Here is a 25,689-nt window from a genome sequence, read left to right as displayed (position 1 = left end):
TGTCTATTTTCTTTCCCAGATTAGGGAAATTTTCAGCTATTATTTCTTCAAATACTTTTTATTTTAAACCCAGACCATCTGATTTGTGTGTATCTTTTTACTTCCTCCTACCTTGTCCCACTTTCTGGTCACAAAAGGGCTGGAATACATTAAGTAATATATATAAACAATGGGTTTTCATTTCTCTTATATGATTTCTCCTTGGGCTCTAAATAATATAAGTCTCTTATTTGCTTTCCCTCAATTGAGTTTTATGACTTTTCTGTTAATTATTTTTCTTATCCTGTAAATATTACCAGGTTTAGGAGAAGACTAGGAACCATTTTAGTATTCTGTTCTTCCTAATTAAGGTACATTTTGGACAGAATTTCTGAAGATCTCTAGTCTTTCCATAGGTATCTAATCATTGACAGTCATGTTTCTCACTCACCTTACATGATAGTATTTTCTCCCAAGAAGAGTCTGTTACTGGTGTTATTGTTGAACAGGTGGCCATGTCACGCTCAGCAACAGCTTTCTTAACTTCTTTCTTCTTAGGTTCAAATCAATGAAGAAAGGCCTAAATACATGCAACATAAAATGTGTACGGATTATGTAAAGACCACCAGACATTCTTATAAGGGTTTACCATGGTTCTTCCAAGAGGACTTGAGGCAGCGTATGTATTAAGATATTTCAAACAGGATACCTGAGGAATGGAATAGAATGAAGCAAAGACTATCTAAAGCACTGATTCTCATCATTGAATGCATGATAGGGTGAGCTGTGGAAATAAAAAAAAAAAAAAAAAAAAAGAATCCCTGGATTTCACACCACCAATTGAATTGAAACCCCTGAGGGTGGGGCAGGTACTGATATTTAAAAACAAATTCCCACATTAATGTGTAAGAATTAGATTTGAGAATCCCTGATCTGAAAGCAGGGAGCAGATGGGATGAGTGACTGAGTGAGTCACTGAGATGAGTAAATATACTTAAATTCTGCTGAGGACATCTATCTTTCTGTTAGATTTTAGAATATTTGCTGTTAATACATGGACATTTTTATAATTACTGCTTTAAAGTTTTTGCCTGATAGTTTCAAAATCTTGGCCACGTTGCTGTTGACATTTCTTGTCCTTTCCCTTGAAAGCTGTGGACTTTTTTTTTATTTCTTTGTATATTGAGTAATTTTGGATTTTTATCCTGGGCATTTTAAACAATTTATGAGATTCTAACAATTGTTAAATCCTCTGGAGAAGGTTGGGGTTTTTTCTGTTTGTTTTTGTTTGATTCTTTGTTTTCTTAAGTAGGTAATTACTCACTTAGTTTCAGACCACACATTCTACCCTGCCTTCTATTGCTGTAGTTCCAATATAAATTCCATTTTCAAAGTCTTGGCAGTTTTTTTTTTTTGTTTTTTTTTTTAGTATCCTTGTATATGTACCACTATTACAACTATAACTTAAGTTCCCAAAGTCTTTTGTCTATATATCATATCAGTTTCATGAATGCACAGCTCAGGAGAGTCTTTGAAAACAGATTTGCAGAGAATCTTTCTTGAGATTCCTTCTCTGATATCTTTCGGTGTCTCTAACTCTTATCAGTTCCCTTTGTTGATTGTATGGCTAGGATGCTGTAGCTCTACTCTCCCTGTGTTCTGTCTCACACATCCCAAGACTTATCCATGTCGAGGGTGAAATGACTAGAGAAAGCAGAGGAAAAAGTAGCAGGTTTTCTCCTAATATTATTCAGGTTACTGGAGGCCTTTTCCTACTTCTTCTGCTCAGGGAGAAGGATTTTCTTCCACAGTTTTAGGTGCCTCAGCAGCCTCTGCTGCCATTGCCATGCAGCGGTCATGACTGAAACCTGCCTCCAGGCAGGGCCAAGAGAGGGGGAAAAAAAGGGAGCTTCCCCACTTCCCACTTTATAGGATTTTATTCCTACTTATGGTAAGAGAGCAATGGTTTCTCTTGAAACTTTATTATGTGCATTTCCTCTATGTAATTGCAGGGTTTGAACTGCCCTGACTCGAAGCTAGAAGATACCAGTATGGAAGTAAAAAACAAACAGGAAACTCATCCTGGTATTGGTTGTTCTTTGAGTTCTGATCTCCCTCCCCAGACTCCTGCTATTATTCATTTTTCAGAATCCTCAGTAATTATCCACAGTAGGTACGCAGCTGTAATCAGTGAGGGATAAAGTGTGGAATGTGCTTACTCAGAACTAGACTGGCTAACAAGCATACACACAGTTTCACCATGGAAAAAGCAGGAAGTGAGGGAAAGAGCAAGGAGCCAAAAGGGTCCAGATTAGGCAGGAATTCAGCTTGGCACAGGGACTCACCTGTATCAGATTGTCTCCCTATTATACCCATATAATTTCACTTGGAAAATACAGCCTAAGTAGTCTGGGTTTCTTGAATAGATGTTTATATTCATAAAGGAGGGTTAGGTTAAGTGAGGAACTAATCCAGCATTTTTGGAGGTTTGGCAAAAGTTAAGCATGAGTTGTAAGATTTGGTTCTGAAAATTGCTCTGATAATGACAAGTGACTGGATAGTTGATGGATTGTGTGTGCATGGGGATGGGGAGACTTGATTAAAGGTGGGATTAAATTGAACCAAGAAACAAAGTGATTAAAAAAAAAAAAAATAGAAGGAGCTGTAGTTTCAGCCCTCACCAGAAACTTTCTATAAAGGATTACAAGAGGAGAAATTTCTTGAGTTTACACTGAGGAGTACTGGGCTTTTTAGAAAGCTGTCTTTAAACACTCTATTCTTAGCAATACAGAGAACTAGATGGGATCAGCACTCATTTCCTGCAAGCCATTCTTCAGTTTTGAAGGTTCTAGTCCCTTCCTGCCTCCACCAAGTCCCGCACTTGGGTCTACCTGCCCTAGACAGGGCTAAGTGACTCACTCCCTCTAAGATTTTCTCCAGAAACTGCAATAACAGAGTTAAGGAATGGAATTGTATTTAGGTGCTAAGGAGGAACAGTTGTGTATCCTGTGCACTTAAGCAAGGAATTATAACTCTAAGGTGCGAATTTGATTCCAGATTTCTTGGGTACCATGGACAGGTCTCAACCAGGCAGACAGATGTGAACATGAAGAAAGTGAATAGAGAATGCTTCCTGATGTCCCACAAATTGCACCACCAAGTCTCTGATTTGACCTTGAAAACTGGGTTATGTTCCGCTATATACCATACATACCAAAGAGAGACTACTAAGAAACATTTACCTTAATACGGTCTGAATACTCTGGCTTTTGTTCCTGAGAACTTTCTGTAGGGAGAGAGGGGAAGAAAAAAATATTACTTTTTTTCCTGAGGCATAAATAGTGTTGACACAAACCTGGTCTTATTAATTTTCACCCAAAAGAAATAGAATTTAGGCAAATAGAAGAAATTATGTTTAATGTATAGACAGTGGGAACAAAACTGAAATACGTGAGATCCCTAGAATTTGGGGGCATGTCTTAGCCCTTCATCTAGGAATTATTAAAGATGAAGTGTGATGTAGTAGGAAAGGCAGACTTTATAATTTAGTACAACCACTCAATTGCTATGGGCCTATTTGTTTACATGTAAAATGAGAAGGTACCCTGGGGAATTTCCAGCTCTAACATTCTTTGATTCTGCATAGCTAATTAAAAGCAGATAATTGGAACAGAGAAAGGTGCTAGTAATATGAAAGACTTTGGGGGAGAATCTGGAGAATTTTGAGGGAATACGAAGAGGAAATCTGGTGGAGTTGTCACAGAACGAGAAGTTGTCTAAATTCCAAGGGAATTCAATATGACAGTTAAAAAGAAAAAAAAAAGAAAAAATGAGCCCAAGAGTTAGAAATGATACTGTGAGAGATGTAGCAAGGACCCACAATTAGGGAGGAGGTCAACATGGTAGGGTATCAGAAAGTTGAGTTTGAGTCTTAGCTTCACTACTTAGAGCTGTGTGAACATTAGCAAATTAAATCTACCTTCTCTATCAGTTTCCTTGTATATGTATATAGAATGTGAATGAAACTATTCAACCTGCTCGCCTCACAAGAGAACTCAATGAGATATGTAAAATTATGCATTTTGTAGACATTTCATTAAGAGCCAGCACAAGTACTCTCTCTAAATTATCCTTTGGGCCATCCAATATAGGTTCTAGAAAAAGAAAGTAATAGTAAACCTCAATTAACTCAAATATGAGAGGGACTGATTATTTGACTTATCTGACAAAATTGGTAAAATTTCATTGCTATCTGATAATCTTTCTAAAGTGTATGACGCTATATGCCTATAATTGAACCGACTTCTGCTTTTAAATGACTGAGTACATTTGAGTTCACTACCAGGGATATCGTTTCACACAACCAGTTTTGAAGTTTCTAAGCTAATTGGCTAGGAATATTCCACTGTATACTAGGAATTATTTTGAGGAAGAGTCACAGAGAAATTCTTGTCATTATAGGAATTGAGATATTCAGATTTAAATTATTTGAGATTTTTATTGTATATTCTATATGAAACTAAACATGCATATGTTCAGCCTTAACCTTTCCATTAAACTCCTTAAATATCCTTAAATATCTTATGGCTTATGTGACACCTTAACTTGAATACTAATGGATATCTCAGTTCAACCCAACAGAGTTTTTGTGTGCCCCGCCCCCCTAGTTACTCCCATAGTCTCTCCTATTTTACTAAGTGTCTCCTCCTGTTATAGACTGTTTTAGGCTCTTGGAAATACAGCGGTGATCTTCATGGAGCTTACATTCTAGAGGTCGATAGTGAAAAAACAATGAACAGTTAGATAATCATAAGTGCCAGGAGTAAACCAAGCAAAGACGTGGAATAGCTAGTGCTATGGCGGGAATGAGATTACAATTTCAGTGTTCTCAAAGAAGATGTCACTGAGAAGGTGACGTTTGAGTAAAGACCTGAAGGTGAGGCGTGCGCCAGGCAGGCACAGGAGGAAGAGCACTGCACAAGGATCAGCACATGCAAAGGCCTTAGGTGCCTGGGATGTGTAAGGAAGAGCAGGTCAGTGATGCTGGAGCAGGGTGAGCCAGAAAGTGAAATAGAGGATAAGGTTAGAGAGGTCACAGGGGACTGGTGGGATGTCCAGATGATGTAGGCGTTTGCAAAGCCATTGCTATTTCTTTGGTTTTTGTCCCAGATGATATGGGAAGTACTTATTATCTGAAATTATCTTGTTTGTGTCTTTACCCGTTGGTGCCCAACCCCAAGTTACAATGTAAATTCTGAGATGAAAAGCTTTTTCAAGTTTGTTTACACATGGGATATAACACAAAGGAGATGCTCAGTAAATCTTTGAATGAATGAATGAATGAATGAATGAATGAATAAATAAATAAATGATTGAATAGAACAGCTGCAGTATTACTGAAGGCTATAAGAATTAAGCGTGATTATTGCAACAAATTTGGAAAAAACAAAACAGATAGCAGCTTATAATTCCATAACACAAGTATCATATCAGTGATGATTTTGACACCTTCTGGTTATGGTGTGTTCACAGAATTCTGGCATATTTACTGCTGTACTACGAATCATCTTAATGAAAATGATTTCCACCTCTGCTTTCCATAAGAGAATATATTTCTCAACTAACTTCTCAGGTGGATTGTATGTTTGAAATAACCATGGTAAACTTGTGGTTTGAGTTTCAAGGCGCTTAGCCGTAAACACAGCACTCCACCTCTTGTGCATGCTATCATTGTTAGAACCACATTGATCTTCTATGGATTCAGCAAATAGAGTTCCAAAAAGTCCTCACAAATGTTATAAGGAGTCAGTACTAAAAGATTAAAAAAAATAGTGAGGTCCATACTAGCCAGTATACATTTTGGAAGAGCTAAGCACCAGGAAGAATAACCTTTCAAAAAATGGTTAAATTCTAGCGTCATATGTTCTGGCTCAGAAACTATAATATGATACACCCTTATTGTGTGGATGTTTCTCACAGGAGCATGGTAAAATGTAAATTTATTCTTGACCAAAATCATTAATGACATCTTAACAGAAATTCAGATAAGGCAAACTAGTTAGCTCATTTTAACATGTGAGTGATATAGGACTGCATCATTTTCCAAAAGTAGATAAGCTCATAGGAAAACAAAACAAAACCACAATATCAACTTTAGGTTCTATAACTAAAAATAATTATCAAAGCAGTAAACAAAGCACTTTTGAATACTTTCTAATTTAAATTAAGAAAAATATTAAGTCCAACCTTGTAATATTGTAGCACTTGTATCTGGGGTACAATCTTCGGTCTCACTAAAACAAAAGAAAAAGAGCATTTTATTTTCTGTACATTCAATGCATGAAGGAATTACCAGTTAAGCAAAAGAACAATCTGACAGTCACTCTTCATATGGAAGTAAACCAGAAATAGTATATCACCAAGTTTCCAAATTGAACACAAATAATTTCTAATTGACGTTTTTTTCCACTTTAAAATTGTTGGTTAAATATACATGACATAAAATTTACCATTTTAACTTATTTTAAATGTGCAGTTCTATGTTTGCATACATTCACATTGTTGTGCAACTATTACCACCATCCCTCTACAGAACATTTTCATCCTCCCCAAATGAAACTGTACCCATTAATTACCCATTTCCCTCTCTCCATCCCCTGGAACTATTATTCTACTTTCTGCCTCTGATTTGATTACTCTAGGTATCTCATGTAAGTGGACTCATAATATTTGTCCATTTGTGACTGATTTATTTCACTTAGCATAATGTCTTCAAGGTTCGTATATGTGGTTGCACATGTCACAATTTCCTTCCTTTTTAAGGCTGAATAATATTCTATTGTATGTATATATATATATCACATTTTATTTATTCATTCATCCATCAATGGACTCTTGAGTGACTTCTACGATTTGGGTATTTTTTGGCTATTACTCACAAATAATTCTGCTATGAACGTAAGTGTACAAATATCTGTTTGAATCCCTGATTTCAATTCTTTTGGGTATATACCCAGAAGTGGAATTGCTGGATTATATAGTAACTCTACATTTCATTTATTGAGAAACTGTCATACTGTTTTCCACAGTGACTGCACCATTTTAAATTCCCAACAGCAATATTCAAGGATTTCAGTTTCTTTACATTCTTGATGACACTTGTTATTTTCTGATTTTTTAAAAATAGCTATCCTAAGTGGTGTGAATAGAGTCTCACTGTGCTTTTGATTTTCATTTCCCTAATGATTAGTGATGTTGAGCATTTTTTCATGGGCTTATTTTCCATTTGTATATCTTTTCAGGAGAAATGTCTATTCAAGTCCTTGTTCCATTTTAAAATCACGTTGTTTAGTTTTTTTGTTGGTGGTGGTGGTGAGTTATAGGAGTATTTATATATTCTGGATATATCAGATAGATAATTTGCAAATATTTTCTCCCATTCTATGGGTTGACTTTTCACTTTGTTCTTTAAAGCACAAAATATTTTAAATTGGGTGAAGTCCAATTTATTTAATTTTTTATTTTGTTGCTTCTGCTTTTAGTGTAATATCCAAAAATTATTGCCAAATCCAACTGTGTGGGGTTATCTAGTTTCCCTAACACTGTTTGTTAAAAAGACTGTTCTTTCCCAATTAAATGGTCTTGGTGTGCTTATAAAAAATTATTTGACCATATATGAAGGATTTGTTTCTGCTCTCTATTCTGCTCCATTTGTCTGCATGTCTGTCTTTGAGTCAGTTACCATCCTGTTTTGTTTACTGTGGCTTTATAATAAATTTTAAAATCAGGAAGTCCAACTTTGTTCTTCCTTTTTAAGTTTGTTTTGGCTATCAGAAATTGTTTGAGATACCATATAACTTTTAGAATGGATTATTCTCAGTTTCTGTAAAATACGTTGTTAGTATTTTTATAAGGATAGCATTTAATATGTAGACTACTTTGGTAATATTGACAGCTGAACAATTTAAGTCTTCCATTCCATGAACACAGAATGTCTTGCCATTAATATGTGTCTTCTTTAATTTCCTTCCAGAATGTTTTGTAGATTTCAGCATACAAGTCTTTTACCTCTTGATTAAGTTCATTCCTAAGTATTTTATTCAGTTTAATACTAGTGCAAATCACATTTTTAAAATTAATTTCCTTTTTGGATTGTTCATTGTTAGTGTGTAGAAATGCAACTGACTTATTTGTGTTGATTTTGTATCCAACAACTTTGCTGAATTCATTTATTAGTTCTAAAAGTTTTGTTTGTTTCTTTTTTTGAGTGTGGAATCTTTAGGGTTCTCTACATATAATGTCATCTGTGAACAGAGATAATTTTACTTTTTCTCTTCTAATTTAGGTGCCTTTTATTTCTGGCTTAATTGCTCTGGCTAGTACTTCCAGTAGTATGTTCAATAAAAGTGGTGGGATTTAGCACCCTTGTCCTGTACCTGGTCTTAGAGGAAGATCTTTCAGGCTTTCACCAGGAATACAATGTTAATTGTAGGTTTTCTATATATATGGCTTTTATTATTCTGTTCCTAGTTTGTTGTAATTTCATTCTGTTCCTAGTTTGTTGAATGTTATTATCTTGAGAAGTTGTTAAACAATGTTAAATGGTTTCTCTGCATTAATTTAGATGAGAATGTGTGTGTATTTTTCCTTCGTCCTGTTAATGAGTTATATTATATTGATTGATTTTTATACGTTAAACTTCCCTTTGTATTCTTGGGCTAAATCACACTTAGTCGTGGTGTATAATCCGTTTAGTGTGCTGGTGAATTCCGTTTGCTAGTATTTTGTTAAAAAAATTTTTGCATTGATATTCATCAGGGATATTTGTCTGTAGTTTTCTTATACTGTCTTTGTCCAGCTTTGGTATCAAAGTAATGCTGGCCTCATGAATTTGAAAATATTCCCTCCTCTTCAGTTTCTTGGAAGATTTTTGAGGAGCATTGGTATTAATTCTTCTTAAAGTGTTTTTTAGAATGCTCCAGTGAAACCATTTGGTCCTGAAGTTTTCTTTGTTAATAGGTTTGTGATTATTATGTCAATCTCCTTAATAGTTCTAAATCTGTTCAGAAATTTTATTTCTTCATGATTCAGTCATGCTATGTCTTGTGTTTCCAGAAATTTATCCATTTCATCTAGGTTATTTAATTTGTTGCCATATAATTAATTGTTCATAGTACTCTCATAATCCTTTTTATTTAGATAAAATCAGTTGTAATACCCCTTCTTCTTTATGATTTTAGGTATTTGAGTCTTCTCTCTTTTTAACTTAGTCAATCTAATCAAAAGTTTGTCAATTCGGTTGATTTTTTTAAAGAACCAACTCTTGGTTTCACTGATTTTCTCTACCGCCTTTCTATTCTTTGTTTATCTCTGCTGTAATCTTTATTATTTCCTTCCTTCTACTAGTTTTGAGTTTAGTGTTTTGTTTTTTTTCTAGTTAAGGTGCAAATTAGGTTGTTTTCATAAGATCTTTTTTTTAAATGAAGAATTTACAGCTATACCCCTCTTAGTACAACTTTCACAGCATCCCATAAGTTTTAGTGTGTTGTGTTTTCATTTTCATTTGTCTTGAATGTTTTCTAATATCCCTTGTGTTTTCTTCTTTGCTACATTGTGTATTTAAGAATGCGTTGTTTAATTTCCACATATTTGTGAATTTTTCAATTTTCATTCTGCAATTGTATTCTTATTTCATTCCATTGTGTTTAGAAAAGATAATTTATATGATTACAGTCTCTTAAAATTTATTAAGACTTTTTTAGTGGTCTACATATGGTCTATCCTGGACCATACTCCATGAGAATTTGAGAAAAACATGTATTCTGCTCTTGTTGAGTGGAGTGTTGTCTATATGCCTGTTGGGTCCATTGGTCTATAGTGTTTAAGTTCTCCAGATATTCTGTCTGGTCATTCTATCCACTATTGAAAGTAGTCTATTTATAATTATTCTTTTTGGTGAATAGACCTTTTAATCATTATATAATGTTCTTCGTTTTTATTATTATTATTATTATTATCATTTTATTAGTTTCAGGTGCACAAGACAAAGTAATACTTAGATGTTTATCATTTATATCCCTCCCACTGTATGAACCTTCCTACCCCCATCCACTATCCCTCTGACATTGCACAGAGCCATTACATTTCCACTGTCTCCCAAATGGGACACATGTCCATCGGATACCCTACAAAATCTTTACAACATTATTGATTATGTTCCCCAAATTAATTTTCAAAACCCCGTGGCCATCTTGTGGTTACCGACTGTTTTCTAATCCCCCCACCTTCCCCCTTATCTCCACACCCCCGCCAATCTAGCAACCCTCAGTTTTTTCTCTATGTCTCCAAAACTGTTTCTGATTAGTTCATTCACTTAGCACGATACGGATTTTACACAAGGATTTTTTCTCAGATCCTCCATTCTAAGTCAGCTTATTTTGTTATGGCCTCATATAAACTTGTGACCTCCTTTCAGTGTATCTGTCTCATATAGCAATAATGTATCCATCAGCAGTGATTTAATTAATATCTGTCTCCTCTACTAAATTTATGAGTAAATACATGGGTAATGTGTGTCCATTACCCAGTGCTCACAGAGTAGTTGACCAAATCTGACTGTATATATGAACTTTGGATTTGGAGTAATCTAACTTCCCATGATATTATTTCAATAATTTACTTAGTTTAAGCCTGTTCAGTTGTCCTATTTTTTTTTTAAATATAATTTTATTAGTTTCAGGTGCACAAGACAAAGCAAAACTTAGACGTTTATCATTTATATCCCTCACACTGTGTGAACCCCCTCCCCATCCACTATCCCTCTGACATTGCACAGAGCCATTACATTTCCACTGTCTCTATTCCTAATGCTGTACTCCGCTTCCTGTAACCATATACATACAAATATATACGCATACATACATATATATATACATTTTATATATATATATGTATATATATATATATATATATATATATATATATATATATATATTTAAAATTATAGTTGGCATTCATTATTGTTCAGCTACCCTACAAAATCTTTACATTATTGATTATGTTCCCCAAATTAATTTTCAAAATCCCGTGGCCATCTTGTGGTTACCGACTATTTTCTAAACCTCTCACTCCCCCCACCCCTCTAGCAACCCTCAGTTTTTCCTCTATGTCTCCAAAACTGTTTCTGATTAGTTCATTCACTTATTCTTTTCTTTAGATTCCGCATATAAGTGAGATCATATGGTATTTATCTTTCTCTGTCTGACTTATTTCATTTAATATAATGTTCTCTAGGTCCATCCATGTTGTTGCAAATGGTAAGATTTCTTTCTTCTTTATGGCTGCATAATACTCCGTTGTATAAATGTACCACAGTTTCTTAATCCAGTCATCTACCGATGGGCATTTCGGTTGCTTCCATGTCTTGGCTATTGTGTATAGTGCTGCAATAAACATAGGAGTGCATAAAGATTTTTAAATTGGAGTTTTGGATTTCTCTGGATAGATATCTAGGAGTGGAATTGCTGGATCATAAGGTAGTTTCATTTTCATATTTTTGAGATACCTCCGTACTGTTTTCCATAGTGGCTGCACCAATCTGCAATCCCACCAACAGTGCACAAGCGTTCCCTTTTCTTCACATCTGTGCCAGCACTTGTTGTTTGTTGATTTATTGATGATAGCCATTTTGACTGGGGTGAGGTGGTATCTCATTATGGTTTTTATTTGCATTTCTCTGATGGTTAGTGAGGTTGAGCATTTCTTCATATGTCTGTTTGCCATCTGTATGTCCTTTTTAGAAAAATGTCTCTTCATATCCTCCACCCATTTTTTAATTGGGTTGTTTGTTTTTTTGGAGTTGAGTTGAGTGAGTTTTTTATAAATTTGTGATATTAACCCCTTATCGGATATATCATTGGCAAATATATTTTCCTGTTCAGTAGGATCCCTTTTTGTTTTATTGATGGTTTCCTTTGCTGTGAAAAAACTTTTTAGTTTGATGACATCCCACATTTTTATTTTTTCTCTTACTTCCCTCGCCCGAGGGGATATAACAGTAAAAATCTTACTCCGGGTAACGTCTGTGAAGTTTCTTCCTATATTTTCTTCTAGGAATTTTATGGTTTCAGATCTTAAATTTAAGTCTTTAATCCATTTTGAATTCTTCTATGTAGTGTAAGGAGGTGGCCCAGCTTTATTTTTTTGCATGTGTCTGTCCAGGTTTCCCAGCACCATTTATTGAATAGACTGTCTTTACCCCACCATACATTCTTGCTTCCATTGTCGTAGATTAAATGGCCGTATAGGCATGGATTTATTTCTTGACTCCCTATTCTGTTCCATTGAGCTATGTGTCTGTTTTTATGCCAGTACCATGATGTTTTGATTACTGTAGCCTTGTAGTATAATTTGATGCAAGGTATCATTATACCTCCCACTTTGTTCTTATTTCTCAAGATTGCTGAGGCTATCTGGGGTCTTTTATCGATTGGAGTTACTGTTTAGCATTCTTTAGTTTCAATTTGAAGGACTTCTCGCATTTCTCTTAGGCCATGTCTAATGTTAATGAACTTCTTCAGTTTTGCCTTGTTTTTTTGTCTACAATGTCTTCATTTCGCTCTTATTTCTGAAGGGTATTTTTGTTGGTTGTAGAGTTCTCATTTGACAGTTTTCCTTCATTCAGTCCTTTAAATATATCATTCACTGCCTTCCAGCCCGGAAGGTTTCTTCTGACTATTTCACTGATAGTTTTATGGGAATTTCTTATACATGACATCTCTCTTTCTGTTTTGTCTTTGGCTTTTGATAGTTTGATTATAATATGTCTCTGTGTGCTCTCTGTGTGTTTACATTACTTAGAGTTCATTGAGCTTATTGCATTTGTATAGTCATGGTAATTTTTCCAAATTGAGGGAGGTTTTAGCCATTATTTCCTCAAATAATCTTGCCCCTTTCTCTCTTCTTCTGGAATTCCAAGGATGTATATATTGGTCTGCTGATGATGTCCCTAAGTGCTTCAGGCTCTGTTCACCTTTTTATTAGGTTTTTATTTTTTCTTTCATTTTTTTGCTTCTCAGATGCAATAATTTCAAATGACTTGTGTTCAATTTCATTGATTCTTTCTTTTGCCTGATTGAGCCTTCTCTTGATTGAACCATGTAGTGAATTTTTCAATTCAGCTATTTTATTTTTCAGCACCAGAATTTCTGTCTGGTTCTTTTAAATAATTTATATCTCTTTTAGTTTTAGTTTCATTTTGTTCACATACTTTTCCCCTGATTACATGTAGTTCTTTGTGTTTTCCTATAGATTTTGAACACATTAAAGACAGTTGTTTTGAAGTTCTTGTCATGTATGTCCAATTGGTGTGCTTCTTTATGGACGTCTTCTGGAGATTTATTTGGCTTCTTTAAAGGGGTCCTATTTGCGTGTTTCTTTGTGTGCATTCTGATCTTACGTAAAAGTTAGGCATTTGAAGAAACAGCTACTCCTCACAGTTTTTGGAAATCGGTGTGGAAGCTCTTCATTAATTAGCAGGACCCTGAACCTTGGGAATAGACAGAATTAGAGCTTTAAGGTCTTTGGTCCTTCTGGGCCTATTTTGTACTTTTCTTTGTCTTCTTCTTCTGTTTTCCTGATCTACTTTAAATGTTTTATTTCCCAAGATTCTCATCATGTTTCTTCTCAGGTCCTTAGATATTCTACTATCATTTCTTGCTCTCAGGTGTTTGTGCATCTTTAGTACCCTATGATTTTTGTGCACTATGGCACATGTCAACTGCCTTCTGTGGTTTGCAGGCTTAGATACAAACTATGGAACTGTTCCCAGTCTGAGCTTTTATTCAGGTGAAACAGAAAATATTCCCTCAGACTGTCCACTGATAGGCCAGAATATTGCAGACAAGTTACAATCTATTCTTTCTATTCCGAGGGAAGAAACTGGGAATTGGGCTATTTCTACCCACTATGCCACATCATGTTGCAGAGGGGGTTGGGAAAGAGCAAGTAAAAATCTGTGGAATTTCCTACCATATTGAATATGGCTTCTTCTTGATTGACCATTCACTTGGTTGCTGCTGACATTTGACTCAAATATTCTGGTCTGTCATTTTTCTCTAAATTGAGTTTTATTTGGTATTACCTGTGCCCTTCTCTTTATCATTAATATAAACAATAGGGAGGTGCTTGCATTACCAATTATATATGTGTAAATAACCATTACACAGGAAAAAGAGTCACTAATGGTCCACAAATAGATGTCCTGATTGTGTCAAAAGGAAACAATTCCATTTTGCTATGTGGAAAAAAAATGCAACCATGTAGATTTCTCTCTTTATACCCATTGCTTCTCTCACAATAGAAAATGCTGCCTCTTCAAGGTTATGTATATTTTTATAAACTTAAGAACAAATCTAGGTAAGTTTTAACTATTCTAGATACTCATAGTTATTAAACAGATTTCAAGTCTACAGTGCGCTTTGCTTTCTCTGTCCTCTATAAATGCCACACAGTCCAGCCTCTGCTGCTATTGTCATCCTAACTTGGGTTGTCTTCTCCTCATGTAAATGCTGCTTATCCTTATAGTCCCATATCAAATTCCATTGCATTATAAAACTTATATTTGAATATACTAACTTACACTGCTCCCTCTCTTTGGATTCTTCTTACAGACAGTTATAACACTGGGACATTTAGTTAAGAGATTTGAGCACGAACCCTTTGGGCAGGTGGTACAGATACCATTGTGACTCAATGCTTATCTCCCAGGTAAAAAACTAGCAAATTTTTGATCCAAGTCATGGCTGTACTATAGGAGGTAGAGGGCAGAAAAGTAAAAATGGAGGGATCAAGTAGAAAGGGGAGGCCTTGGGAAGTGTCCACAGAGGGAAGCTTTGGAAAGGAAGAATGTGAAGGAAGGTCCAGCACTGAACACTTGCCCAATCATAGTTTTACCAGGGACTCCATTCTTCCCATAAGCAATACTTTCATCTCATATTTCTACTTTTATATTGTTTTTAATTTTGCGTACCCGGCAGATGAAATCAGATCTTCTTGGTTGTATGAAGATGAACTCATCATTCTGTGTATGAAGTAATGTGTTGGTTCAGTAATAACATTTAGTTCTTCTTTCTGGGAAATTGAAAACCAAGTATTATATAATATAGAGTTTGATGTGTACTTACTCACTTTATTGGCATATTCTGTACTCTACAATATAATGAAAAAAGGTTTTTAGAAATTACCTAAAAGATGGATAAACCCTATACTTCTAATTAAAATGTTTCTTTCTAGTATAATTCTGTGGAAATGGCTCAATGAAAATGATCTATATTATAATATTGGAGTTTGAATAGATTTGAAAGGTAAACCTATCATAATGAAGAATGTAGTTTTCCATTTCTGCACTTTACTGATTTTAATCATATCTTACTGAGTTCAAAAATAAAAAGAACGGATATAATTCTGGTCAATTCCGAAACTTGTCTGGTCAATCATCATAAACTGTATTCTGATCTATTTGTTGGGAAGTCATGTGCAGTTTCATGGCCATACTTTATATGAAAATACTATTATTTTGATGTCTGTTAGAATCTCAGGAAAAAAGCTTTTATTAGATTATTGTTCATATAATACATTTTGATAATGTAATTCTATAGCATTTCTTTTTTCTTTAATTATTATTACATAAGTTTCAGGTATAAAACATTGTAATTCGACATTTGTATACACTAAAATGTGATCACCCTCAAAAGTCTATTTACTATCCATCACCATATAATTGACCCCCTTCTTCCCTTTAACCACCCCTCTCTCCTATCCCCTTTCCCTATGGTAACCAATGATCTCTTCTCTGTATCTAGGAGTTGGTTTTTGTTATATTTTATTTTTCCGTTTATTTTTTTATTTTTACATAAGAGTAAAATTATGTGGTATTTTTCTTTCTCTTTCTGACATTTCACTTAGCATTACACCCTTAAGATCAATCCAAGATTTAATTATTTTTTATGGCTGAGTATTATTCCATTGATATATAACCACAACTTCTGTGTTCATTCATTCATTGATAGACACTTAGGTTGCTTCTATATCTTAACTATTGTAAATAATGCCAAATGAAAATAGGTGTGCATATGAGTATGTCTTTTTGAATTAGTGTTTTCATATTCTTCAGATAAATACCCAGAAGTGGAATAGCTGGATCATGTGGTAGTTCTATCCTTAATAATTTGAGAAACCATATTGTTTTGCATAGTGGAAGCACTGATTCACAGTCCCACCAACAGGTACAGGGGTTCCCTTTTTTCCACATCCTCTCCAACACTTGTTATTTCCTATCTTTTGATAATAGCTATTCTAACAGGTATGTGGTTTTTATTTGCATTTCCCTAATAATTAGTGATTGCAATATCTTTTCATGTGCCTCTTGGCCATCTGTACATCTTCTTTGGGAAAATGTTTATCCCGATCCTCAGCTCAGTTTTTAAATTGGGTTGTTTTTGTTGTTGAGTTTTATGGGTTCTTTATATATTTTTGGATATTAAACCCTCATCAAATGTATGATTTGCAAATAACTTCTTCCATTCAATAGGTTGTCTTTTTCTTCTAATGATAGTTACCTTCACTGTGAAGAAGTTTTCTAGTTTGATATAGAAAACTTTCTAGTTTAATTTTTGCTATTTGTTTACTTTTGTTTTTATTTTTATTTTGTTTCCCTTGTGTTTGCAGTCAGAGCTACAAAAATATTAAGACCAATGTCAAGGTGCTTGCTGCCTGTTTTCTTCTGGAATTTTATTATTTCAGGTCTTGCATTCAAGTCTTTAATCCATTTTGTATTAATTTTGTGTATGGTGAAAGATAGTGGTCTAGTTTCATTCTTTTGCATGTGGCTGCCCAGTTTTCCCAGCAGCTTTTATTGAAGAGACTGTCCTTTCCCCTGTATAAGTCTTTGCCCCTTCGTCTTAAATTTATTGCTCACATATGTGTGGGTTTATTTCTGTGCTCTCAATTCTGTTCCATTGGTCTTTGCATCTGTTTTTTGTGCCAATGCTATACTGTTTCAATCACTATGGCTTTGTAGTATAGCTTAAAATCAGGGAGCATGATACCTCTAGCTTTGTTCTTTCTCAAGACTGCTTTGGCCATTTAGATCTTTTGTGGTTCCATGCAAATTTTAAAATAACTTGTTATAGTTTTGTGAAATATGTCATTGGAATTTTGGTAAGGATTGCACTGAATCCATAGATTACTTTGGGTAGTGTTGACATTTTAACAATATGAATTCTTCCAATTCATTAGCACAGAATACTTTCCATTTTTTTGTGTCTTCAATTTCTTTGAATAGCATGTTATATGAACCATGCTATTCATTGTATAGGTCTTTTCATTGTATAGGTCTTTCACCTCTTCGGTTAAATTTATTCTTAGAATATTTTGTACTTTTGAATACATGGGTTTGCTTACTTCATCTCTCTGTCAGTTGTTATTAGTGTATAGAAATTCCACAGATTTCTGTATATGGTATTTTTTTTATCCTGTGACATTACTGAATTTGTTTATTCTAGCAGTATTTTGTTGTTGTTTGTTTTTTGCTGGAGTCTTTAGAGTTTTTTGCATATAGTATTATACCAACTGCAAATAGTGACACTTTTACATCTTCCTTTCTAATTTGGGTGCATTTTATTTATTTTTATTGCCTAATTGTTACGGCTAGTACTTCCAATAAATACTATGTTGAATAAATGTGAGGACAGTGGGCATCCTTGTCTTATTCCTGATCTTTGAGGAAAAGCTTTCAGCTTGACACTGTTAACTATGATGTTTGCTGTGGGTTTGTCCTATATGACCTTTATTTTGTTCCCTCTGTACCCATTTTGTTGAGAATTATCATAATATATGGATGTTGAACTATTGCAAATGCTTTTTCTGCATCAATTGAATAATCATGTGAACTTAGATTACCCGTCACTATGTTAATGTGGTGTATCATGTTGACTGAATTGCGGATGTTGAACCTTCCTTGCATCACTGAAATAAATCCCACTTGATTGTTATGTATAATCCTTTGCAAGTATTGTTGAATTTAGTATGCCGATATTTTGTTGAGGATTTTTACATCTACATTTATCCAGGCTATTGGCCTGTAACTTACTTTTTTTTATGGTTTATTATCTGGTTTTTGTATCAGGGTGATTCTGACCTTGAAAAATGTGTTCGGAAGCATTTCCTGCTCTTCAGTTCTTTTGGGAAGATTTTGAAAAGGGTAAGTATTAATTACTTCTTGAATTTGTGGAAGCATTAACCACTGAGGCCTTCTGGTCCTGGACTTTTCTTTTCTTTGGGAGGTTTTGATTACTGATTCAATCTTTTCACTAATGATTGATCTATTCAGGTTTTCTATTTTTCCATGATTTAGTGCTACAAGATTGTATGTTTCTAGTTATTTATCCATTTCTTCCAAGTTGTTCAATTTGTTGGTGTATAATATCTGTAGTAATCTCCTGTGATACTTTTTATTTCTGTAGTATCATTTGTAATTTCTCTTTCATTTCTGATTTTATTTGAGTCCTCTTTTTTTCTTGGTTAGTCTAGCTAAGGTTTGTCAATTTTATCTTTTCAAAGAATAAGCTCTTAGTTTCATTGGTCTTTTCTATTGCCTTTTTATTTTTTATTTCTGCTCTAATCTTTATCATTTCCTTCCTTCTACTAACTTGTGGCTTCATTTGTTCTTCTTTTTCTAGTTAATGTAGGTGTAAATTTAGATTGAGATTTTTCTCCTTTCTTGAGGTAGGTCTATGTTGCTATGAACTTCCTTCTTAGTACTGCTTTTGGTACATCCCATAAATTTTGGTATGTTGTATTTCTGTTTTCATTTGCTTCAAGGTATTTTTTTTTTTTTTGCCCCTTTGATTTTCTTGATGAACCATTGGTTGTCCAGTAGCATGTTATCTAATCATCACGTTTTTGTGGGTTTTTTTTCTAGTTTTTTCTTGTAATTCATTTCTAGTTTCATACATTTGTGGTCAGAAAGATGCTTGATATGATTTTAATCTTCTTGAATTTATTGAGACTTGTTTCGTGGCCTAACATGTGATTTGTCCTGGAGAATGTACCTTGTGCACTTGGGGAGAATGTGTATTTTGTTGCTTTTGGATTGATATTCTCTATCACGTATCTATATATCTACCTATTATCTATCATCTATCTACCATCTATGTATGTATGTATGTATGTATGTATGTATCTATCTATCTATCTATCTATCTATCTGTCTGCCTGTCTAGTTCACCTGTGATGATTTAGTGATGATGTACTTTAGCTTTTGCTTATCTGGAAAACTCTTGATTGCTCCTTCAGTTCTGAATGATAACCTTAGCAGATCAGATAGAAAATTCTTGGTTGGAAATTTTTTCTTTTTAGCACTTGGCATATGTCTTGATACTACCTTCTGCTCGTAAAGTTTCTGCTAATAAATCTGCTATCCTTATGGGATAGTCCTTGTGTGTATTAAGTTGTTTTTCTTTTGCTGCTTTTGAGATTCTCTTTTTATCTTTATTTATCATTTTAATTATGATGTGTCTTCATATGTTTCTCTTTGGATTCATCTTATTTGGAACTCTCTAGTCTTCCTAGACTTGGATGTCTATTTTCTTTCCCAGATTAGGGAAATTTTCAGCTATTATTTCTTCAAATACTTTTTATTTTAAACCCAGACCATCTGATTTGTGTGTATCTTTTTACTTCCTCCTACCTTGTCCCACTTTCTGGTCACAAAAGGGCTGGAATACATTAAGTAATATATATAAACAATGGGTTTTCATTTCTCTTATATGATTTCTCCTTGGGCTCTAAATAATATAAGTCTCTTATTTGCTTTCCCTCAATTGAGTTTTATGACTTTTCTGTTAATTATTTTTCTTATCCTGTAAATATTACCAGGTTTAGGAGAAGACTAGGACCATTTTAGTATTCTGTTCTTCCTAATTAAGGTACATTTTTGGACAGAATTTCTGAAGATCTCTAGTCTTTCCATAGGTATCTAATCATTGACAGTCATGTTTCTCACTCACCTTACATGATAGTATTTTCTCCCAAGAAGAGTCTGTTACTGGTGTTATTGTTGAACAGGTGGCCATGTCACGCTCAGCAACAGCTTTCTTAACTTCTTTCTTCTTAGGTTCTTTTATATGATTTGAAGTTGCTTCGATACTTTCAATATTTGTACTGGATGTGGTCTGACAGCATTTGCTTAGTGACAAAAACTTTTTCAGACTCTTTGTGCTTGCTGTTGGCTTGGGAGAAACATCTGTGCTTTCTATTGGCTTCATGGTTGCTTTCACTTGATCTGTCAAGTATTGTGGTACAACCTCTCCTAGAACAACTTCATCTTCCTCAAACATTAGTCCCTTGTCTATGTTACTTTGTGATTCTTCTTCAATATCATGAGCTACTAATCGGATGATAAGATCTTTTTTGTTCTGAACATCTTTTAAAAGCGCCACCTTCCTGATATCAGGCTTTCTTACATCCTTAAATGAATTTCTGCAAACAACCTGGAATTGAAAGTATGATGAATATTAACAACAAATGCCTCAATCACTTTTCCTATGGTAATTTTAATATATATCTATGTTAATGTGATTTGTAGTTTTAATTTAAGTAGTATTTCCTTCCTATGCTATTTACTTGTATATTAGCAATATTTTAAGAAGAAAAACAGATGAAAATTATAAGAAATATTTGGTATCTCAAAATTTTTATTTGTTTCTTTTTCTTCTTAAAATATTGCTAACATACAAGTAAATAGCATAGGAAGGTAATATACGCCCAATAAATTGTAATTTAAAAACAAAGAAATATTTGGTGTCTATCATTTCTTTTACACTTACTTTACATAGTAATTCACCATAACTTACTTCAAAGTACAGAAGACCTATCATGGGGCTTTTCTTTCTTAAACTTTACATTTTGTTGCATCAGAATTTTTTTTCCCATTTACTTCTAAAGTTTTGTGACAGAAGTAAACAAAATAATCTATTTTTTTTCTGAAATTCTAGATAGTGAATCATAGAGAAACCTATTTTTTTCATTAAAAAATCAAGCTATCATCTAATCTTGATTTTTAAAGGGTGAATAACCAAAATTGTGAAGTTCTTTGACTCTTTAATCACTATCCTTCCACTACTGATCCTTTGGACATATTTTTCAAAAAAAAATCTTCAAAACATAAATCTTCACTTTTTTCCCTCACATCCCTAATCAAATTTCACTTTCCATTTTCAGTGTCTAAAGACAGATCAAAGAAAACTATAATTAAATAACAATGTCCCCACTTTTGTAGTCATTGATGATGCCACAGTACCTCCAAATTAACTTGATTTAATAAGCATAGACCTCAACATGCCTTTTAAACGTTGTAAGCCAGTTTCCAGAGAATGGTGCTCTAATAGAATATTTTTTGTGGAAGCAAAATATAGAAACTGCCTCTTTAAAACATTAAAACACAATCGGTTTTGATTTTTTGTGTTAGTGGAGAGAACCCGTGGTTTAGAAAATCCAAAGTCATTCTATATGGCTTTGGAATTTTTTTATTAAGTATGGTTTTAATAGTGTATATGCTTAGTGTGTTGGGAATTTACGGTACCTCAAAATGAAAAATAAAGCCCTGAGGTGGAGTGAACAAGTATCTGGGTTCTCTGATCTAACCTACTACTTTTTTGTCTCTTCTCTGTCCCTATGCGGGAGAAAGACAGCATTGGTACCCAATTTGGTAAAAGGCACATGTCTTAACAGAGTTTTTCCTCTGTGTCTGCTTCTTTGTTTTTCTTTGTTTATTTGTTTGTTTGTTTTCGTATGGCTTTTCTTCCTCTTAAGAGGACAGGGGTACTTGTTTGGTTTAAATGTTATCTTCTTGCTTTTTGTGGTCTATAAATGACTTAAACAAAGAGAGCTAGTAACTAACAGTAAGATTTGTGACAGACAATTCTACAGATAATTAAAAACTGATTTTGAGTACTGTTTTTCTATAGTCTGTTCACAGACACTTTATTCCCAGGGGATTACTTATATATGAATGAAGACTACCAAGCAATAAGTTAATGCAATGATGAGAATGCATATGGAAGAGGAAATTCTTGAGCTGGAAAAGGACTGGACCGTCAAAATTTCGGACAAAGGAGATGAAGTTATGCTTCATGCCATTATAATCGCAGTATTTGGGTATGAAAGCATAAAGCCCTCATTAACATATTTACCAGCCCTGAGGCTTAGTTCAGAGGGGTGTAGGACAGTGCTTGAGAAAATTCACTTCCAATTTATACTCTAGGGGAGAATGGCCCTAGTTTTCTCATTGTCCAGGCCACAGATTATATAACCCTACACACACTTAGTCCTCTTAGGAGTGAACACCATCGGTACAAGGGACTTTGGTAAAAGTCAAAATGTGTAGTGGATTAGCATAATTCCATTGTCCAGACAATTCTTTTGTCCTCAGTTGTGTAGTTTCCTTGTAACAAGGACATCATTTTGGCATTTTAAAGTCCCAATTAGTTTAATATATTTAGGGCCTGAAAGCTGCAGGGCAGAGCTAGTTCTATAGTAAGAGGAAATGGGTTCATAAAAATGGCAGTATTAGGGCTGCTGGATCTAGACCAAAAATAGAAGAGGAAAGGAACTGGGTACTTCTTGAGAGTATAGAATAAATTGAGAAAGGCTAATATTAAGTGAAATAATAATAAACAAGTATAATCTAAGGGTTTGTAGTCTAATGTCTCTTGATAAAGGTTGCTAAAAGTAGAAAGCAGACTACTGGTATGTAGCCTTAAGTTTCTGAAATTAAAACTATTTTAAATAATTTTTGAAACTTCATATATCCTGATATTCTAATTGGACCTTTAGATATTCACAACAAAGAACTATAGGAACTGGAGGAAATTGTGTTTCTTCTGAATTCTCAAATGAAGATTATAGTTTCAGTCAGCCTTGTTTAACTGCTAAGGCTGTGTCCATGTATTCCCATTCTACAAAAACAAAGAAACAAACAAACAACAACAAGAAAAACAGTTTAGACCTGAGACTTTTAAATTGAGCTACAGCGCTAATATGGCAAGTCCCAGTAAAGAGTATGATAAACCAGGTAATTCTCCTATTGGGATGGGCAATAGCAACAAAAATTCATTCCAAAATACCTATTTGAAGAGGAGAATCACAGAACAAGTATGTCTCACGATTCACCTGTTTTTCTGCTGCTGGTTTTGCACTTACCTGTAAGGGTTTTACATCCAGTCGTCCCATCGTATTCAACGATGTCCGTCTTTCTTTCTTCATCTGTCCTTCATTAGATGTGTCTGATGAGAAGTAACTTTTCCCACTTATTGACGCTCTTCTTACTTCTGCGATGCTGTGTCCAGTTTTTCTTAAACACTCCATCTTAAGTTCCTCAAGAGGTTGAGTTTCTATAGAAATCACTGCTAAATGTGCTGAAATAATGTCTGGGTCTACTTTGATTGGTTTATTCCCAACGTGTGGAACTATTTTAATTGGCACTTCTCCAACTAAATCTTGATCTGACTCTTCTTTCTCTCTGTCAGGGATCATTTGAACAGCATGCTCTTGTGCCTTTTGAACAATTCTATCAAGGTCTAGATCTCCAAAGAGATCAACATTTGAATACTTTGAGTCATCTGTATCTAATGGAAAACTTGAAACTCCATTAATAATTAAACTAGCCACTTTTTTAGGGAAGACTCTGTTTGTACCTTTTATATCATAATAAAGGTCTTCATGGGTTCCCGATTGTTGCAGTACATTACTATAAACTGAATCAATAACCTGAGAAATCATTTCTATACTTTCTGGATTTAAAAACTGTTCTTCAGGATCAGTAGCAACAAGACTAATATTACTTCTGGAAATTTCAGTTGTCACAGATTTTGTCAGTTGAGATGCAATTTTATTTAACTCAGGTTTTGATAAGTTTTTTCCATCTTTGCTTGAGGCACTTGGCAACTGTATTAGTTTAGCCAAGAACAAGGCCAATGCTTCCTCCAAAATTATGGCATCCAACATGAAATGTTTTTTGGATGAATACTTTTTCGGGGACTTAAATTCATCAACAATTTTGACCACTTTTTCCATAATTTTGACCGCTTCCAGAACTAATTCTGAACTTGATACTTCTTCCTCTACTTGAGGTTTAAATTCAGAATTGGAAAGTTCCTTCACCATTAAAAAACCTATTATATCAGAGAGGACATTGCTCTTACCGATTAAATCTTTGAATATACAAGTATGTGAGCCAGAGTGCTTTAAAACACCGCTGTAAACAGAGTTAACTACTTTATCAATACTTTCATTATCAGCTAAAGATATAGCAGACAATTTCTTGGCTGGCGGTATCAGTTTAATTTTACTTCTGGAGATAAATTCTTGTATTGAATTTAGTATTTTTGAGGTTATTTTTTGCATTTCAGTTTCTAGAGAATTGGTACTTTCTTTATCCACTTTTGGAAACATAGGTAAAAGCTTTGATAAAAATTTCACAGCAGTTTCTTCTATTATGTTATAAGGCAGTAGATGAGCACGTGACGGTTGAGGCTGGGGAGCACCGATAGTTTGGATAACATCTTTAAGAATATTTTCAACAACACTGTCAACTTCTGCACACTGATGTGGAGTTAGCTCTCCAGAAAAATAGTTCTGTAACTGGTTGCCAGCCACCTCTCGGAGAACTAAGTCCACTATGGTTTTTGAAACGATTACACATCCGCTGGCTACACAATTTTGTATAACCTCTTGTGTTCCAAACTGTGAAAAGAGATTATTGTAAATAGAATGAGCCACTAATTGAATAATTTCATCATCATTGGGATGTAAGGATTCCACATACTGAATAATCAAATCTTTATCTTTGGCGATCTCTGTTGTGACTGTACTTAATAACTTCATTTGAAGGAAATCCAGCTCTGTGAGCCACTTACCTTCAGCTGTTTCTGCTTTGTTTTTGGATACTGTTGAGAAAATTTTGGATAAAAGAGCAGAAATCACATTCTCTAAAAACTCATGAGGCAGCATAATAGTATATGGTGATGATGTTTGACATTCTTTGCTGGCTGTTTGAACCACCTTTTGGACCTTTATAACAACATCCTTAGATTCCAGAGGCAAACATGCTGAAGCTGGAACCTCATCAGAAAATAGCAAATTAAGCCGATGTTGAAAAATTTCATTTATCACTGCACTAGTTAGTCTTCTTGCTAAATTTTCCCCATTACTCTTGATGTTCTTACAAATGGAGTCTTGAGATCTATGTTCCTTCAAAATATTGCATAGAGAGGCGTGAACAACTTTGTTAACCAATGTTTTATCGATTGCTGGTATTTTATCTAAGAAAGATATCTTATTTAGAGAGGGTTTTTTAGTCACTTTTTTAGGGAAGACTCTGTTTGTACCTTTTATATCATAATAAAGGTCTTCATGGGTTCCCGATTGTTGCAGTACATTACTATAAACTGAATCAATAACCTGAGAAATCATTTCTATACTTTCTGGATTTAAAAACTGTTCTTCAGGATCAGTAGCAACAAGACTAATATTACTTCTGGAAATTTCAGTTGTCACAGATTTTGTCAGTTGAGATGCAATTTTATTTAACTCAGGTTTTGATAAGTTTTTTCCATCTTTGCTTGAGGCACTTGGCAACTGTATTAGTTTAGC

General features: G+C 34.2%; 1 protein-coding gene across 1 annotated transcript in view; it reads right to left on the bottom strand.

Annotated features, from left to right (window-relative positions):
• The window catches only part of FSIP2 (fibrous sheath interacting protein 2), a 105,029-nt gene that overhangs the window by 22,172 nt on the left and 57,168 nt on the right, over positions 1-25,689 (bottom strand). Inside the window, exons 18-22 of the mRNA XM_074316197.1 lie at positions 23,239-25,158; positions 20,046-20,528; positions 15,008-15,108; positions 6,226-6,272; positions 3,222-3,265 (exon numbers count right to left, since the gene is read on the bottom strand). Coding sequence (XP_074172298.1) covers positions 3,222-3,265; positions 6,226-6,272; positions 15,008-15,108; positions 20,046-20,528; positions 23,239-25,158 — 2,595 coding nt within the window. The remainder of the gene's footprint in view (positions 1-3,221; positions 3,266-6,225; positions 6,273-15,007; positions 15,109-20,045; positions 20,529-23,238; positions 25,159-25,689) is intronic.

Source organism: Rhinolophus sinicus, linkage group LG01, assembly GCF_036562045.2.
Source record: "Rhinolophus sinicus isolate RSC01 linkage group LG01, ASM3656204v1, whole genome shotgun sequence".
In the NCBI taxonomy this organism is placed as follows: domain Eukaryota; kingdom Metazoa; phylum Chordata; class Mammalia; order Chiroptera; family Rhinolophidae; genus Rhinolophus; species Rhinolophus sinicus.
The sequence above is the reverse complement of the archived record's forward strand: the minus strand, read 5'-3'. Positions and strand labels throughout refer to the sequence as shown.